The 18901-nt window shown below is 45.7% G+C and overlaps 1 protein-coding gene across 1 annotated transcript; it reads left to right on the top strand.

The window, feature by feature from the left end:
* Positions 1 to 1885: 1885 nt before the first annotated feature.
* On the top strand, positions 1886 to 18350 carry LOC128948048 (protein argonaute-4). Its single transcript, XM_054292617.1, has 18 exons — positions 1886 to 1953; positions 4527 to 4692; positions 5324 to 5444; positions 6412 to 6593; positions 6992 to 7128; positions 7208 to 7342; positions 7509 to 7596; positions 8039 to 8186; positions 8262 to 8381; positions 8592 to 8720; positions 8849 to 8982; positions 9475 to 9659; positions 9905 to 10064; positions 11028 to 11343; positions 13219 to 13353; positions 14118 to 14219; positions 14434 to 14633; positions 14719 to 18350. Exons 1-18 carry the CDS (start codon positions 1935 to 1937, stop codon positions 14825 to 14827), a joined length of 2586 nt encoding a protein of 861 aa, XP_054148592.1. The 5' UTR covers positions 1886 to 1934; the 3' UTR covers positions 14828 to 18350.
* Positions 18351 to 18901: the final 551 nt, after the last annotated feature.

Below are 18901 nucleotides of genomic sequence, written 5' to 3'. Positions count from 1 at the left end.
ACAGCAGAAGATGGAGGCCAAGGAGAAGAAGGAGAAAGGCTGGACATGCCCAGATTCCTCCATCTTGCCCCCTGAACCCTCATTCTAAAATCCCCAAAAAAATCTATTTTTCATGCTGTGACAAACTGATTATTATTCTGCTTAGACTTTTGTGGCTTGCAGATCCTCATATAAGGTTGATAACTTTTTCCATGGGTCACAATTAAAGTCACAGGTATCTTGGGCTCTGTGCCAGGGTCTCTGAGCCCCCTGGCAATCCAGGACAGACAGAAGGATGTCCTGAATTCTGACAGTCAGGTGTTTTAAACCCCACTGAGGCTGTTTAGCTGGTGCTGGGAGTTATTCAGGGTGTCATCAATTGAGCAGGGAGAATTCTCTGGTTTTGGGGAGCAGTGGAGGACGGGTGAAGCTGGAGCAGCACCGCTGTGGGCAGGCAGGCACCATCAGGGTGGCTGGCACAGAGCGTGCTGGAGTTCTGGGTTAATTATTAACCCTGCAAACAGGTGTTGGGTTTTGGGACAGAACAGGGAGGTACAGACAGACAATTCCCTCCTTCCTGGTGCCCGAGGGGCAGCAGCTCTCACCTCTACTGAGGCAGCTTTGGGAGGGCCACATGCATGAGATGCACCCTGAGAAGAGCCAGCAGAGGAAATCCTGACACCCAGCCCTAGTGAGGGACATCTGGAGTGCTGTGTCCACTTCTGGGCTCCTCAGGACAAGAAAGACTAGCAGATACTGGAGGGGGTCCAGCAGAGCCCACAAAGATGATGGGGGGTCTGGAGAGACTGTGGGATCTGGGCCTGATTATTCTGGAGAAGGGACGGCTGAGAGGGGATCCCATCCATCCACACCAGGTGCCAAGAGAATGGTGTCAGACTCTTCATCAAATCACAAAATTGTTGGGGTTGGAGGGGGGTTCTGCAGATCATCCAGTCCAATGCCCCTGCCAAGGCAGGGTCACCCAGAGCAGGGGACACAGGAATGCATCCAGGTGAGTTTGGAATTTCTCGGGAGAGGGAGACTCCATAATCTCCCTGGACACCTGTTCCAGTGCTCGGCCACCCTCATGGAGAGTTCATCCTTATGCTGAGGAAGTGTTTTAATTTATGGCCATTGCTCCTCACCCTGTTGCTGGGCTCCACTGAAAAGGATCATTTCGCTGGTGCGCAGGAGCAGGATGAGGAGCAATGGCCATAACCAAAACCACAGTGTTTCACCCTAACATGAGGAAGAACTTGGTTATGTTGAGGGTGGCCGAGCACTGGGACAGGTGTCCAGGCAGGGCGTGGTGTCCCCATCCGGAGACATTCCAACCGCACCTGGCCGCGTCCCTGTCACCTGCCCCGGTGCCCCTGCCTTGGCAGGGGGTTGGGACTGGGCGATCTCCAGGTCCCTCCGAACCCGGAATATTCCGGGATTCCGTGATTCACACCCGGCACCTGTTGCGGCTGCGGGGTCGCGCGGGCGGCGTGCGCGCTCCCGCGGGCGGTGGGGGGGGCGGCGCGCGTGCGCGAGCCGGCGGCGCCGGGCAGCGCGGAGCGGCCTCTTCCTCCCTCCCTTCTCCTCCTCCTTTTCCTCCTCTTCCTCCTCCTCCTCCTCCTCATCCCCGTCCCGGGAGCGCGCTCGGGCGCGTGCTGGCGGCGGCGGGGGCGCGCGCGGGCTCGGCGGGGGCGCAGCGCGGGGATTGTTCGCGCCGCCGCTCGGGGAAGCGGAACGCGGGGAGCGCTCCCCGCCGCGCCCCCGCTGCCTCCTCCTCATCCTCCTCCTCGGCCGCCGCCGCCTCCCGCCCCGCCGCCCCCGTGTCCGCGCCGGACCCCCACCCCGCCGCCAATATTCCCGAGATCAAGCGCTACGCGGCGGCGGCGGGGCCGGCGGCGGGGCCCGGGGCGGGCGGCGGGGCCGGCGGCGAGAGCAGCGAGGCCGCCACCGCCGCCATGGAGGCGCTGGGACCCGGTGAGAGCGCGGGGGGGGCGCGGGGGCCGCGGCCTGTCGGGCCGTGACAGCGGGGGAAGGAGGCCGCGGGCCCGGCGGGGCTCCCCGGCACGGCGGGGCCCGCTCGGTGCCGCCGGCGGTGCCCGGTGCCCAGGAGCCGCTGCGGGTCGCAAACTTTGCGTGGGGGTTGCGGATGCCCGCACGGCCCCGCTGCTGCCGGGGCTACCGGGGACGCGGCTCGACCTCGCCGGGGTGAACGGGACGGGGCTGGAGCGGGACAGCGGCAGCGAGGGGACGGGGACAGGCGGGGCTGTGGTGTCACAGCGATGCGCGCCCTGCAACCTGTGCAGTGATAAGTTTTATATTTGACATTGAGCTATTTCTGAGAGTTTAAGGTGATGCTGTCTGAAAATACGGCTGTTTATTTCTTTAACAAACTTCGCTTACATGCTGGTGGGTTTTTGCATGCGCTGCTTTCCTGCTTGTGTCCTATTCCATGATTATTCTCCCATCAAATGCCTGCGGGATGTATTTCTAGCCCTCAGTGGCCTGAACACCTGACCCATCAAGTTCCCATTCAAAGGATTGGAATAAGCGAAGTGATGTTAATTTTGGTGCGATAGGAAATGTTTATTGACACAAAGGTGCAATTCCAGAAGAATCCAGAGTTTGAGGTAGTGAGGGCTGACTCAGAGCCTGCTGTAAGTGTGTGATGTATCCTGGCCTCCCTGAGTTCCAGCTGGAGAAGCAGATTCTCTTTCAGTTTTGAAAACTGCTTCCTGTCTGAAGCAATTCGGTTGAGGTGCTTAGTACATAATGGCTGTGGGGTAAGAGAAATTAAAATATAACAGCACATACAACCCTAGTCAGGCTGATCAGATGAAAATCCTGTGATGCCAGAGCAGCCTGGCTTCAGATGGGAAAACAGTTTGTAGCTGATTCTCTAGAATCCTTTGAGAAATAACTTTAGGAAGAAGGAGATGTAAGTTTTATTTCCTGTGGTCAAAACAGAGGGCAGCGTTGGTGTGTGTGTTTGCAGAACTTGTCAGTACCAAGGGAGGAAAATGGGTAAATATAGTTGTCATTTAATCTCTTGCAGGAGGTCAGTGCCTGCACTTCCTTCAGACTAATTAGCATGGGATTAATGGATCATCTCTCGTATCCAAATAAGCACAGCAAACTTTGATTGCCCTCAATGATTCACGCTTGTCAAGACAGCTGTAATTTTTTTAAACAACAAACTGTGACTTTTTTTAAACACTAACTGTACCCCACAACTGGTCTGACCATGAGGGAGCATGATCCCTGAGGTGGGTGTGGGGCCAGGAACGTGTCCTGGGGGGTGTCTGTCCCCAACAGCCCCCAGCAGCTCTGCAGAGCTGTGGGCTTCAGAGCTTACATGCTCTGTGTTCCTTCTGCTTAAAAATATTCCAGGGCTGGTGTCCTGAGGTTGGAGATTTCATTTGGTAATGCAGTAGCCAATGGATGGCTTTTAAATCCAGTGTGGAATCTCCTGGGATGTGGTCCTGGCTTTAGTTTATGGTTGTGTTAAAGTTTATTGCTGCACCCTGAAGTGTATCCAAATAGAAGTCACCTACTTCTCCTTTCTCCTGGCACAAACTCTGAGATTTTGTGTTCTATGGATGCTGTCAGGTTATAATGCTAAATTTGCCCTAAGTTTTATGACAGGTTTATTATTGCATTCTAGTGAGAGTGCTTGCCCTCTCCTTTGCTACTCTACAACAGAGGGAAGACACTTTGATCACACTGAACCTTGCTCAGATATAGACAAACCCATGAAAATATACCAATGTCATTTGCTTTATGTGCAGCGTCAGCTGAGGCTCTGATCGATTTAAAAAATAGTCAGTTTAATCTCGTTAACGTGGTATCTCAGATCTTAGCACTTTGAGGAGGGTAACTAAAGGCTTCCCTAGTGACCAGCTTGCATGTGAGTAATGCTTCCAGGCCTCTCATAATTTCCTCCTTAGATCTGTTCCTGAAGCTCTTCTTTTGTCCCAATAAAATATCTCTTTTTTCTTTTGTCCCAATAAAATATCTCTTCCATGTCTCTAGGAGTCCATACCTGTCTAATGCTTTCTCCCTTATCCTTCTGCTTAGAGGAAAGCCTGAACCTTTCCTCACTCCTGTCTTTGCATTGGAATTTTAAATTGGATCACTGATGTCTGAATTTTAAGCCTGTAGTGAAAACAATGACAAAGTGTGGCTTTTGTGGCTGTTGGTTTGTTTTAGAAATGGAAGTAGGGATGCATTTATCTTTGCATTACATGAAAATACATAATATCTGTATGGTTGCATTCCCTCTCAGGAAGGGAATGCAGTTCTCTCTCTGTGAAGTTCTTAACCACTGTCATGAATAAATGCCACTAAAATTTTAAGAATTATTTATGGCACCTACCTATACATGCTTTAGGGAACACCTTTTTTACCTTGAAGTTCTGAGCAGCTGGAAGGCTGAGCCTCTTTGAACACCTCTGTTTGCAGCCTCAAAAAGCTTTAAGATTTCTTCCTGCCCAGTCAAATGGTGCATGGAGTGCCCATCACATCTCACACACATTTATTTGACTTTCCAGGGCCCCCAACCAGCCTTTTCCAGCCTCCCCGTCGCCCAGGCCTGGGCACTGTTGGCAAACCCATCCGGCTCCTGGCCAACCACTTCCAGGTTCAGATCCCCAAGATTGATGTTTATCACTATGATGTAGATATCAAACCAGAGAAACGCCCCCGAAGGGTCAACAGGTAGGAGTTAATAAAGGTTTATTGGTTTAAATTAAGTGTATATGCCTGATGTAAGGAAGCTGTGCATCTTAGGAATTCTCCGTCTGCTGAAGGCCTGGTTGTGTTTGTACTGTGGTCAGCAGTTGTTTTTCAGTGAACTGTAATATTCCTTCAATTGGCCTGTAATCTGGAAGGCTCTGGGAAATGTACTGAGCATTGACCTCCAGCTGGTTTCATTTTACAGTCTACAAGTCAATGTCCCTGGTAATTGTTCCACAGTCTGTTACACAAACAAGTGTAGCAGCTGAGGGGAGGCATTTCAGCTTGTAGATTTTGGAGTCCACACATGGATCAATCCACAGAGTGCTCCCACCCACCCCAAGGCTCCTGTGTGAGAACATCTCTCCAGGTTCCTCTGCTTGTTTTGGCTGCAGCTCTGCTGACAGCACAGATACCTGTACAGACAGCTGGGTGTGCCATTGGGTGTCTTAACCTGGAGCTGACATTCACAGCTTCTGGTGTGACCTGGGGGTGTTTTGTGCATTACTGTTTCTCGTATCTTTCTCCTTTAAGAAAAAGTGAAAAAATAATTTTAAATTGTGTAAGACTATTACTGAATTTCTGTTCTTCTACTTAATGAATCACTGCCTAGGGAGGTGGTGGACACGATGGTGAGGCACTTCAAGATGCAGATATTTGGGGATCGGCAGCCTGGCTATGATGGGAAGAGGAACATGTACACAGCACACCCCTTACCCATCGGCAGGGACAGAGTAAGTGTTGCTTTAACTTTTCCACAGGAAAACTGTTACAGTGTCATTTGAAAAGTGTTCTTTTATTGAGATAAACCCAAAATACCGTCACACCTGTTGGTGCAGTCTTGGAAATGACAGACAGGACCAGTCAGGGACTCGAGGAGCTCACTGGTGTTTTACTGAAGTTTGTGTCTTTGGGTTTCCAATTCCCACTTCTTCAGCTACAGAATATCACGAGACATGAGAACTACATTTTGCTCTTAGAGCTGCAAGGAGATTATTTTTCTTTCACCCTGGTGGGAACTTCCCTTTTCCCTGTTCTGACCCTTGTTCTGTTGCTGAATGATAAAGTCATTGTAGCTGATGATGACTCTGGTTGGGTTTGGTTGTGCTGTGGAGATATGTCCTTGTCTTCCTGGAACACCCAGATCAGCTGTTCCTGCCTTGCATGTGCACCCCAGCTGTAAACAAAACTTCCCCCCATCTACTGATCTCCCAAGGGATCTGGTCATTGTTGTGCCTTGGAGGATGTCCAGGGTGAGTTCACAGTTACCCTCTGGGCTGTGGGGTGTGAGAATCATCCCAAGTGCTCTGCCAGAACTCTGAGATTTGTGTCTCTCAGTGAGTCTCCTTTATGACCAAAAGGTTTTCTTGCCTTCCCATTTGGTTCACAAAACATCTTGCTATTAATTGGCTGACTTAAAAAAATGACTCACTGTTCTCCAGAGCTTTGATGTCACCATACTAATCACTGCTGAAAATTTACATTTAAAGATACTTCAGTGCAGTTTCTCAGATGAATAGATGACAAACTTTCAAAGTCCTGAGGGAGGCAATTGTAATATTTTAAGGTCATTACACAAACTAATAATCAAAAATACAGATTCAAAGGACACCTAGGAGAAAACTGTACCATTGCTGAGGGTTGTGTCTGTCTGCAATCCGTAACAAAAGCTTGTGCTTAATTTTCTTGTGCCTGTGGCAGGTGGATATGGAGGTTACACTTCCAGGAGAGGGGAAGGACCAGACATTTAAGGTTTCCATTCAGTGGGTGTCAGTCGTCAGCCTTCAGATGCTGCTGGAAGCTCTGGCAGGGCACTTGAATGAAGTTCCTGAAGATTCTGTACAGGCACTGGATGTAATCACACGGCACCTTCCCTCCATGAGGTGGGTACTTGTGGGGCATTGCATAAGATGGATATGTCTTCTATCCATCCTAACCTTTGTGGTTTTTTCCTTGCTGCTGCTCTGCTGCCCATTACACTCCTGTGGTAGAAGGGATGAGGGATACAGCCATGTAATTCAACACCTGCCTTACAAATTTGCACTAGAATAGGGAAATGTGATCTGAACTAGACTTGTGTCTGCTGGTCATGTTTCTTACAGGAATTTGCTGTACCCTTTCCAGCTGCCCTGTCAGAAAAGTCTTTGTGTTCTTGCCATAAGTCAGCTCTGACAGTTATAACATGCTGTAATAATAACATGTTTTAAACACTATAGGTGTGAATTTAAAAAGTATATCAGGAATAAATGATCAGAGTATTAATTTTCTTATTTTTTTCCAGGTACACCCCTGTGGGCCGCTCCTTTTTCTCCCCTCCTGAAGGTTATTACCACCCCCTGGGAGGGGGCAGGGAGGTCTGGTTTGGCTTCCACCAGTCTGTCCGTCCTGCCATGTGGAACATGATGCTCAACATTGATGGTGTGTAGGAGATTCTGTCTCACTCATGCAACAGAGTTCTTTGTGCTTCCCAGTTCATTGTCCTGTCTTTTTATCTTAGTGTCAGCGACTGCTTTCTACCGTGCCCAGCCTATCATTGAGTTCATGTGTGAGGTCTTGGACATCCAGAACATCAGTGAACAAAGCAAACCTCTGACAGACTCCCAGCGTGTCAAGTTTACCAAAGAAATCAGAGGTAAAAGCTTGTCCTAAAGCTGCTGCAAGAAAATACTGAAACCTGCTCATAATATGTTGTAATGAAAATTTGCACTGCACATGGAGAACTGGGCTGTTCCCTTTTTGCCTTCATCCTCCTCAAAGGCGATTCCTGTCCCTGAATTTATTTTCTGTTGGGTTTTCAGGTCTAAAAGTAGAGGTGACCCACTGTGGCCAGATGAAGAGAAAATACCGAGTTTGCAACGTTACCCGACGACCAGCCAGCCACCAGACGTATGTGTCAAGCACTGCCTGACAGTTCTTAAAATCTTCAACCTATTCAATGTATCTGGAATATATTTGATGTGTTTTTTATGCAGGAATAGTTGATTCTGGAGGTGAAGCAGCTGTGTGGCTTTACAGGAATGTTTAGTCTTAGTGGAGTTGAGGAATAGTGTGGGTTTTGACTACTTTTTTCTTTACTTTTTTTTGACTACTATTTCTTTCAACCCAGGAAAACTGAGCTGTATCCTGGTTTTTAAATACAGCTATCAAAAGCTCCTCTTTTTAAAATAGCTAAAATACAAGAAATTCAGTATATGGTCTAAAATCTTTTTATAAAGAAGAGATCCAGTAAGTAAGGAAAATAGAGATTTGCTAAAGGTAGGCTGGAATAGGTTTTTCATACCTTTAAAAAAATCTGATAAAGTTTAACCGGAACAAATGTCATTTCTAGGTTCCCTCTGCAGCTGGAGAATGGGCAGGCCATGGAGTGCACAGTAGCTCAGTATTTTAAGCAGAAGTACAGTCTGCAGCTGAAATACCCTCACCTGCCCTGTCTCCAAGTGGGACAGGAGCAGAAACACACATACCTGCCACTGGAGGTAAGGATCTGAGTCCTGCACTCTGGGCTGTCCTCTGTTGAACGGTGTCACAGCACCTGTCCCCTCCCTGTACAGGTGTGTAACATCGTGGCTGGCCAGAGGTGCATCAAGAAGCTCACAGACAATCAGACCTCGACCATGATAAAAGCAACAGCCAGGTCTGCCCCAGACAGGCAGGAGGAGATCAGCAGACTGGTGAGTGTTTTTCCAGCTGCACACTCTGTGTTTGTCACTTCTCGTGGCTTTTCCAGAGCATTGGAGCAGGTGATGTTGAGCAGCATGACCATGAGAGAAGTTAAAAATCTGTTTTGGTTAAAACAAATCCTTCTAGACAGAAAGGCTGTTGATGACAAAGAGTCACCTGAAGCTTTAGTGTGGTGACATCACTATTTGTCTTGTCCCCAGGTGAAGAGTAACAGTATGGTTGGTGGGCCTGATCCCTATCTGAAGGAGTTTGGAATTGTTGTCCATAATGAAATGACAGAGCTGACAGGCAGAGTTCTGCCAGCCCCAATGCTGCAGTATGGAGGCAGGGTGAGTTTCCATGTCTTGTAAAACTCCTTATCCTCAGGTTATTGAAATTCATGAGGTGTTTTGTCTGATGGGCTACAGTCAAAACAGAGCAGCATTTGATTTGTGATTTGCCTTTGGTTTTCACCTAGAACAAGACTGTGGCCACACCAAACCAGGGCGTGTGGGACATGAGAGGGAAACAGTTCTATGCTGGCATTGAGATTAAAGTCTGGGCTGTTGCCTGTTTTGCTCCTCAAAAACAATGCAGGGAAGACTTGCTGAAGTAAGTATTTTCCTATTTATTTAGGATTCTATTTCAAGGTGTATTTTTCTCATGTTTCTGAAAGGTGATGTGTAGTATAAATTGATTTTCCCCTGCCCTTCAAATTACTCTACAGAATCCTAAAGAAAGAGGTTCTGTGAACCACTAATTGGTAAAAGTCATGGTTGCAATAATGCTCAGATAAATTGGGTGGATAAGTGAAATTTTATAGGTGTATTAGTGAAATTTACCAGAGCATCAGTATTAGTTTGGGAGTCTGCCTCAGGATGTTTATCTCAAATGTCTGTTTCTGTAAGGCTTGTAAAACTACAGTGGCTGATGACCTTCCTCAGAGAGGATTAGACTCATATTAGTGAGCTCCTGCTGGGAATAGAATTGCTAAAAACCAGTTACTGTAGTGCTGTGAAACAGCAGAACCAGTGTAGATCTGGCTGATAAAACTGATGAGTGAGCCATGGTGAGAAGGCCACAACAAATCCACTTCTATTTCAGGAGTTTCACAGACCAGCTGCGCAAGATCTCCAAGGACGCCGGGATGCCCATCCAGGGCCAGCCCTGCTTCTGCAAGTATGCCCAGGGTGCAGACAGCGTGGAGCCCATGTTCAAACACTTAAAGCTGACTTATGTGGGCCTGCAGCTCATCGTGGTGATTCTGCCTGGGAAGACGCCTGTGTACGGTATGGAGAAGGGGCTGTAGAGTGATCAGGAGTTGTACTGCAAGTGGGTGGCAGGGAGGAGGCAGAGGAGGAGATGGGTTCTCTTTAAAAAGGTTGGAGCTGGTTTGTCAGGCCTGGTTGGAGAAGTTTTGTATTACCAAAGAGCAAACTGAACATTTGTCAGTGAAGTTTCAAGGATCTGAATTACAGTAACATTTGAAAAAAATAAGAGCAAGCAGGAACCACTGCCTTGTTTTCTGTCACAGCTGAAGTCAAGCGGGTTGGAGATACTCTTCTAGGCATGGCCACACAGTGTGTTCAGGTAAAGAACGTGGTCAAAACCTCTCCACAAACGCTGTCCAACCTTTGTCTGAAGATCAATGCCAAGCTTGGAGGAATCAACAATGTGCTGGTACCTCATCAAAGGTGAGATTCAGTCAAAAGCTCTTTGTAATGTCTGCATTGTCAAGGAAAATGGTGTTGTTTTGTTTTGTTTGCTAAAATGATACTTTTCAAAATCAAACATAACTTAGAAATTCCCACAGTCTGGAGTGGACAGTGGAGGATATGTCTGCATTTGGAGTGCTCCCAGTAAGCCCTGAGCCAAGGGGAGTCAGAGCCATCCAGCACTCAGAGCCACCAAACTCATCAAGGTTTTTTTCCTGTCTCTTTCCTGCCTTTGGACTCACTCGGTGTTCCTTTTCCTCTTGCCACCTCCAATAGCATCCTGTGTTTACGTCCAAATTGAAAGAGAAGCAGTGAGGAGGAGTGACTTGGATCAATGCTTGTAACTTGGTCTGCCTTTGATCCTGTCCTTGTCACTTTCTGTTCTTTCTGGACTGTAAGTGCCTAAGGCAGAGAATTTTGCCCTTAAAGACTCTCACAGGTTTTAGTTCTGTTCAGTGCTTTGGATGCACCTTCCTCAGCTTTAATGTTTTTTGTTCCTGGCCCGTTTTCTTTTTACTGTTCTTATTTATTGTTATGAGTTGATAAGAGGCCACCTCTCCTCTCAAGTCAGGGTGAGGAGGTTGGAGGCTGGAGAAGAGACGGTTGTGTGAAAACAACCTTCACAACAACAAGTATCTGAAGGGACCAACAAGGAGGCCAGAGAAGGACTGTAGTAATGGCTTCAAACTGAAAGAAAGTATGTCTAGGTTAGACATTAGGAAGGAATTGTTCCCTGTGAGGATGGTGAGGCCCTGGCACAGGTTGCCAGAGAAGCTGTGGCTGCCCCATCCCTGGAGGTGTTCAAAGCCAGGTTGGACAGGGCTTGGAGCCACCAAGGTTAGGATGGAGTGGGTGGAACTGTCTGTGCTTTAAAGCCTTTTCCACCCCAAACCCTTCTGGAATTCATTGATTCCAACTAATAAACCCAATCTTACCAAACAGGCCCTCGGTGTTCCAGCAGCCAGTGATCTTTCTGGGCGCAGACGTGACTCACCCTCCGGCCGGGGACGGCAAGAAGCCGTCGATCGCGGCCGTGGTGGGCAGCATGGACGGGCACCCCAGCCGCTACTGCGCCACCGTGCGCGTGCAGACCTCGCGCCAGGAGACCTCCCAGGAGCTGCTCTACAGCCAGGAGGTGATCCAGGACCTCACCAACATGGTCCGGGAGCTGCTCATCCAGTTCTACAAATCCACTCGCTTCAAGCCCACCAGGATCATTTACTACAGAGGGGGAGTGTCGGAAGGACAGATGAAACAGGTATTGCCCGATGATAATTTGTTCTTGTTCATGAAAAGGAATTGATAGATATTTATTGTCGCAGACATTTTTCCATAGAAATTTTTTCTTTGTGATTGTGCATCTTCTGGGAAGCAAGGGCCCCAGAAGAAGAATGCAAACAATGATTATCAGCTGCTGTGGAATGCAATAAGATGCACCTGTGTTTGGTTCATGTTCCATGTGTTTATAATTAAGGGCCAATCACAGGAGCAAGCTGGGGACAGAGTCCCTAGACACAACTTTGTTATAGACTCTTTCTATTCTTAGCTTAGCTTAGCAGCCTCTGCAACTTCTCTCTTTATTCTATTTAGTATAGTAATAATGTATTATATAGCATATATCAATAAATCCAGCCTTCTGATCAAGAAACAAGATTCTCGTCTTTCTCTCACCCCAGCGACCACCTCAGGTCGCTGTAATAATTTATGTGTATTATAAGGGATTGGCTGTTGAAAAAATATATTTATTTATGTGGATTATATTTGTTATTGCAAACATTATGTTAAAAATTAAAAATAGTTCACTTAATTATTAAAAATGAAGTGAATTGTCCTGGGCAAGCGCAATTTACCAGTCTGGTTGTATCCCTTACCATGCAGCATTTGTATTTATGTAGAATGTAGCATTTGTATTTATGTAGATTATATTTGTTATTGGAAACATCAAGTTAAAAATTAAAAATAATTCACTTAATTATTAAAAATGAAGTGAATTGTCCTGGGCAAGCGCAATTTACCAGTCTGGTTGTGTCCCTTACCATGCAGCATTTGTATTAATGTAGATTGTATTTGTTATTGGAAAAATTAAGTTAAACATTTTTTTAAATTCACTTAATTATTAAAAATTAGGTGAATTGTCCTGGGCAGGCACAATTTACCAGTCTGATCATGTCCCTTATCATGCAGCATTTGTATTTATGTAGATTATATTTGTTATTGGAAACATTATGTTAAAAATTAAAAAAAAACCCCACTTATTAAAAATTAGGTGAATTGTCCTGGGCAGGCACAATTAATTTACCAGTCTGATCCTGTCCCTTATCATGCAGCATTTGTATTTATGTAGGATGTGGCCTTTGTATTTATGTAGATGATATTTGTTATTGGAAAAATTAAGTTAAACATTTTTTTAAATTCACTTAATTATTAAAAATTAAATTAATTGTCCTGGGCAAGCACAATTTACCAGTCTGATCATGTCATTACTATGCAGCATTTGTATTTATGTAGATTGTTTTTGTTATTGGAAAAATTATGTTAAAAATTAAAAAAAAAACAACCTATAATTACTAAAAATTAAGTGAATTGTCCTGGGCAAGCACAATATACCAGTCTGATCCTGTCCCTTACCATGCAGCATTAGTATTTGTGTAGATTATATTTGTTATTGGAAAAATTAAGAAAAAAATCACTTAATTATTAAAAATTAAGTGAATTGTCCTGGGCAAGCACAGTTTACCAGTCTGATCCTGTCCCTTACCATGCAGCATTTGTATTTATGTAGATTGTTTTTGTTATTGGAAAAATTATGTTAAAAATTTAAAAAAAACCAACTTATAATTACTAAAAATTAAGTGAATTGTCCTGGGCAAGCACAATTTACCAGTCTGATCCTGTCCCTTACCATGCAGCATTTGTATTTGTGTAGATTATATTTGTTATTGGATGTTATTGGAAAAATTAAGTAATTTTTTTTTAAATTCACTTAATTATTAAAAATTAAGTGAATTGTCCTGGGCAAGCACAGTTTACCAGTCTGCTCGTGTCCCTCATCATGCAGCATTTGTACACAGGTAAAAAAATCATCAAATACCTACTGAATTCATCACACAGTAATTAAATCTTCTGCTTGTAGGTAGCTTGGCCAGAGCTGATCGCCATCAGGAAGGCCTGCATTAGTTTGGAGGAAGATTACAGACCTGGAATAACCTACATTGTTGTGCAGAAGAGGCATCACACCAGGCTGTTCTGTGCTGACAAAACTGAAAGGGCAAGTCCTGACTCCATGAGGGGCAGGTGGTGGCACAGGAAAGGGGGATTGTTTGATTCGGTGGGGTGGGATCCATCTTGCCCACTAAAGCTGTAAAGCAGCAGCAGTACTGAGTGGTAACAGGCTTTCTCTACCAAAATAACCAGTTCCTCCTTTTTTTATTGCTCTGCATCAGATGGAACAGCTTGTTCCCTCTTTTGGAATAGGTGTGCTCAGCATCCCAGTATTTGTGTACCTGGAGATGTATCCTGGGTTTTTATAGTCCAGGATTCCTGATGATGAGCTGACCTGGCTGTTCACTCTGTTCCCTGTTCTGTCTCCAGGTGCATCTAAGATGTGCCTGTGGTACAAATCCACAGGCCAGCTGAGGAACCTTCTTTAAGGGAAGAGCTTGATCTGAGGTTTGCTTAAAAACCCAGATCTCCAGGGTGTGAGAGCAAACAAGGGTACGAAATAAATTTATCTCAGGAACCTGCATTTTCAGATCCTGAATTACTTGTGTAGGCTTTATCCCACTCTGCAGTTTTAATGGTGCTGGCAAGGGTTTTATTTTCCTCTGATGACACACCAGCTGAATTTGGCGAAGTTTCTAAAAATGAATTCACAGAGAACATTTTCATTCCTCCTGTGTAAACGACCTTAATATATTTTCACCTTTCTGAGCAGTAAATTCTCCAGTAGCTTTCAATAGAGCCTATCTTTGAAAGCATTTTGGGGTCACTTCCAAAAAAGCCCATGGACTAATAATAAACCTTTCTCACTAGGTGGGTAAAAGTGGCAACGTACCAGCAGGCACTACTGTGGACAGCACCATCACACATCCCTCTGAATTTGACTTTTACCTCTGTAGCCATGCAGGAATTCAGGTAATGTCAGCTCTGCTGCGCTCAGGCTGTGTGACTAAATCCTTGTAGTTGTCCCCATGGGAAAAATCACTTCTGTTTGTTGCTTGGCAGACTCAGAGTGTGTCGGTGCCTGCTCGGCACTGACTCCTCAGTGCCTGCTGGAAGGTGCAGCCTGCAGGTACCACCTCTGTCCTTGCTGTTGCTCTCCAGCTGACTGCTCACCTGTTCTCTGCAGGGAACCAGCCGGCCCTCCCACTACCAGGTGTTGTGGGATGACAATTGTTTCACAGCAGACGAGCTGCAGCTGCTGACCTACCAGCTGTGCCACACGTACGTGCGCTGCACCCGCTCCGTCTCCATCCCCGCGCCCGCCTACTACGCCAGGCTGGTGGCGTTTCGGGCCAGGTACCATCTTGTGGACAAGGATCACGACAGGTAAGGAATGGCCTCATCATCCTGGTAAGCAGGCAGTGAGCTGTGCTGCTTGTCCCAGTTGTTGATGGTGTGTGTCTGCTCACAGCGCTGAGGGCAGCCACGTGTCGGGGCAGAGCAACGGCCGCGATCCGCAGGCGCTGGCCAAGGCCGTGCAGATCCACCACGACACCCAGCACACCATGTATTTCGCTTGAGAGCACCTGGGAAGATGAGGCAAAACAACTACCCATGCAGTCCTGAAGTGTTTGGAAGCCTCCTGCTCTATCCAGGGCCGGGGGATTTCGGACTGCCCACTACCAGCAGCTCCGGACAGTCGCACTGAATTTGTTCTTCACTGCAACGTCTGATGCACCAACACAATTGAGCCATTTGTTTCATTGTTTTCTGTACTAGAAATCCATAGACTTGTCTTTTCTGATGCATTGGACTGAATTTTTACCTCAAAAGCGCAAAGGCCGATCATCCTGAAATTTTTCAAGGACTTGGCACGAAAGGTTTCTATCAAATCTTTTGCTAGCTGTGGTTTTTTCAGTTCTCCTCATCCCATGAGCTGACGGTGACTGCTGCTCTGTCTCCGTGCCCTGCTTCGTGAGTATGATGTGATGGCAAAATGTTTTATCCAGCTCGCTGTAATCCTTCTGTCGTGTGGGGCCATAGATTTTTTTATGGAGATTTTAGACTTCACTACTGTAAATGCCTTTTAACAAACATAACTTTCACAGGTATTGCAGTTTTTTGTCAGTTTTACTAATTATCTTTTTAATCTCTGCAGACTTGGGCTGCAAAGCAATTGCACTATACTGCGAGTTAATAGGTGGTTCTTGTTCTGTGAATGTGTAATATAACCAATAGTGATGCCTGTCAGTAGATTTTAATGATAATGGTTATAAATAATACTGCCATGGTATCGTAACAAGTACTGAACCATCATTTCCCCCCTCTAAAAATGATAAAACAAAAAAAAAAAAATTTAGCTTTTAGGTATTTTGCAAACTTTTACAAAAGTGCCCACTTTATGCTGCTGTGTGGTTTGATAAATCTAAGTGATTTTAAAACTTTTTTCTCATAGAAGGTTTAACTTTGGCAATAAATCTTTGTTTTTTAAGCCCCCCCAAACAGTGTAATTTTCTAGCTGAGGATTGTGCATGAGTTTAACCAACATTCTCGTGTCGTTTTCTGAACACACAATTTGGCAGTTTCTGAAACAAATTAGAAAAGACACATTTCCATGCTTTTTTTAAGAATTATTTTTAACTGTTTTATATTCACTGTTGGTGTCCTGTCTACAACATTTTTTATAAGCTTGGAAACTGGGTGTTCCGTGTAGGAAAGGCCAACGTGTGCAGTTGAAATGTATTGTGTGACAGGCAACCTGAGGACTTGTACCAGCATTTTGAACTGTTTTTTTTTTCCTGGGAATCTGGGTTGCCCACACAATTGCATTTACAGCATGTTGAACCCGTGTGAGTCTCAAATGCTGATTCTGTCCCAGCCTAGAAATTAGGGTTTTTAATCTGCTTGGCTTTTTTCAGCTGCAACCTGTAATCCAGAACAGGGACCTGGTTTCCCTGGTGTTCCTGTAATCCATGAACGTAGTAATTTAAGACTAGATTCCTTACTGTATACCTGAGTTAGTGCAGATTAAAGCTTATTCCTAAACTGAGGAGGAGTTTGAGGAGCCCAAGGATTGCACTGTGGTCTCTGATACTTGTGTGGGGTTTGCTGCTAAGTTGTCTGCTGTCCCAAAGCTTAGGAACCAGCCCCCTCCAAATTTCAGCAATAGGAAATGCTGTTTCCTTCAGTCTTTAAGCTTGTAAATAAATGAAAGTTTACATTTCTAAATGCTGTTGTTTTCAGTTGTACCAGAGTACACTGAACATCTTCAAACAGTTTTATAACCTCCTTGCCAGTAGTACGTCTCATAAATTAAGTTCAACCTCTTTTCATTTCTGTTGAAAATGGGACTGAAGTGAACCCTGCTCCTGGCACGTGCCAGGACAGGTTTAGACTGAAAAAACAAAAAAGATTCTTTTACGTTTTTTAACTTTTTTTTTAAAGAATACCTCACTTGTGTAACAAAATCAGGACATGTGGGTGGGAGACTGACCGCTGCTTTTCTCAGTACTCGTTCAGGGAGAAGACACAAAAACCCTTTTTAGAGTGAACTCTGACTGACCCAACACACACGGAGAACTTTGGCACCTTGAAAAGCACCTGAGCACCTGTTGGAGGTGGTAGGATCCAAGATCCCTGATTTGAGTTTGTGCACTAGGAATGGGGCTGGTTTAACAAGGGTGCATAAAAAAATGAACTTTTATCACCAATTAGTTTGTCCAGTGCCAAGCACTCGTGGCTGAGACTGAGGGAAGGGAGAGCCTCTCCTTGGTTTGCCTGTGACTGGATATTTAACCTCAGACCAGGTGGAGCATCAGCCCCTGGTGAGCCCTGGGCCAGCACCCGAGTGGGGCTCGTGTGAGCCCACCCTGGGCCCAGGGCTGGAGTTTTGGGGGGAAAGCACTGAAGTTCAGGATCCAAGTTGCAGCAGTGCTGCCCTAGGCAGGTCTGAGCCCAAGTCTGGAGGACTTGAGGACCTGAGTGAGCCCTGTGGGCCTGAGTGACTTGTTCTGCATGTGTCAATCAATGGGAAGATGTGCATTCTGTAGCTGTAGTTTTAGGGTGTTTTGATTTTTGTTTTTCGGGTTTTGTTTTTTTTTTTTTTATAAATAAAGCCTGTTGGCCACTGTTTAGCTCTGTGGTGTGAAAGATTTTAAATGTAGCAAAGTTCAAGGAGTTGGGGAAGGGGGTGGTTGATATATATATATATTAAAAAATATAAAAAAAGCTGGGGGGAGGGGGCAGAAATCCTGTTTTCACCCATTTCTGCTTGCTTTGTCCCTGCTGAGCTCTGAACAAGCTCTGGCAATCCCTAGTTAGCCTGTCTCCAGCAGTCTGGCTCTTGTTGCTGGCAGCTCCGTCCCAAGGGAGGTGCAGGGGCTGCCCTGTGCCCACCCTGGCTGGGCCCTGGGGATGGGGCAGGGCCCTGGCTCAGAGCTGGCACTGACAGCCCCGACCCCTTTGTGGATGTGCTGTAGGAGTTTTCTTGCTCAATAGCGAGGGAGTGACTCTGCTTTCATTTTCAGAAGGCGGGGCCAGAGGGCATTGGATCCATCCCGATCCCGATCCGCTGCAAGGCTCTTTCCCTGTGCACTGGAGGAAAGGTCTTGCACTAAATATCACAGATTTTCTTAGACCTTGCTATTGACATTTTCATATTTCTATGTCTAGAGGCTGCAACTTCAATGTAAAATGTTTGCATTTGTTCAGTTTGACTTCTGATGTAATTTTTTGGTTTCTATATTGTTAGACTTGTAATGTTTCAAATGGTATTTTATTAACTTTGGACTGGATGTATGTCTCTAGCAATACGAGGTACTTTCTAAACTGTCCTGGGGCTCACAGCCCTGTGTCAAGATAAGATGCTGGTCGTGTACAATTGCATTGTATTTTTTTTTTTAGCCTGCAGGGATATTTTGTGTTCATGTGTCCAAAAATAATAATAATAATAAAAAAAAAAATTGGCATTCTCGTGCCAAATGTTCTGTTTTTCCTTATTGCTGTCCAATAAATGCAATGTACAGAGTGAGCAACCAATACTGTTGCCTGTAAACAAATGTCTTAAACTATTTAACTTTTAATTAAAACTTGTACACAACGTGTCACCTGTGGAGCTCATTACCACAATATATCTATATCTGATGCATTAAGAGTCAGCAAGTTAAAGAAATACGTATGGGTGACATCTCCCAGGATCCTAAAGGAAGCTGAAATTGCAAACCTCAGGGGCAGGGTTGAGTTTGGGCCTGTTTTTATAATGTTTGGGAAATTACAGAGGAAATTTGGTGTTCATGGACTGGAGGGGATTCTATATCAGAGAGATGCAGTGAATAAATACAAGAGCTGTTGGCTGCTTCATCTTCTCTATGTGAGGTGAGGGTTTGTGTCCTCAGCCAGCTGCACTGCACTATAAATACTGCAGGAAGGACGGGAAAAGCTTTTGGAGGAGGCCGGAGCGTGGGAGCTGTGACTGAAAGCGGGACAGGATTGTCTGAAATGCCCGGCACCTTCTGCAGCCCCACGTTAGGTGTCAGTTCCGTTTGCAGGGCAGATCCTGAGGCTGCTCAGCTCAGGGAAACCTGAGGAGCTCAAGCCCCAAGGTTTGCTCATCCTGGTGTCTTCCAAACACGATGTAAAGACCAAACCTCAGGAGC

This window comes from Melozone crissalis, unplaced genomic scaffold (assembly GCF_028551555.1).
Source record: "Melozone crissalis strain CALT ecotype California unplaced genomic scaffold, PUWL_Pcris_2 ptg000111l_1, whole genome shotgun sequence".
In the NCBI taxonomy this organism is placed as follows: Eukaryota; Metazoa; Chordata; class Aves; order Passeriformes; family Passerellidae; genus Melozone; species Melozone crissalis.
Note: the sequence above shows the minus strand (reverse complement) of the source record. Positions and strands in the feature narration are given on the sequence as shown.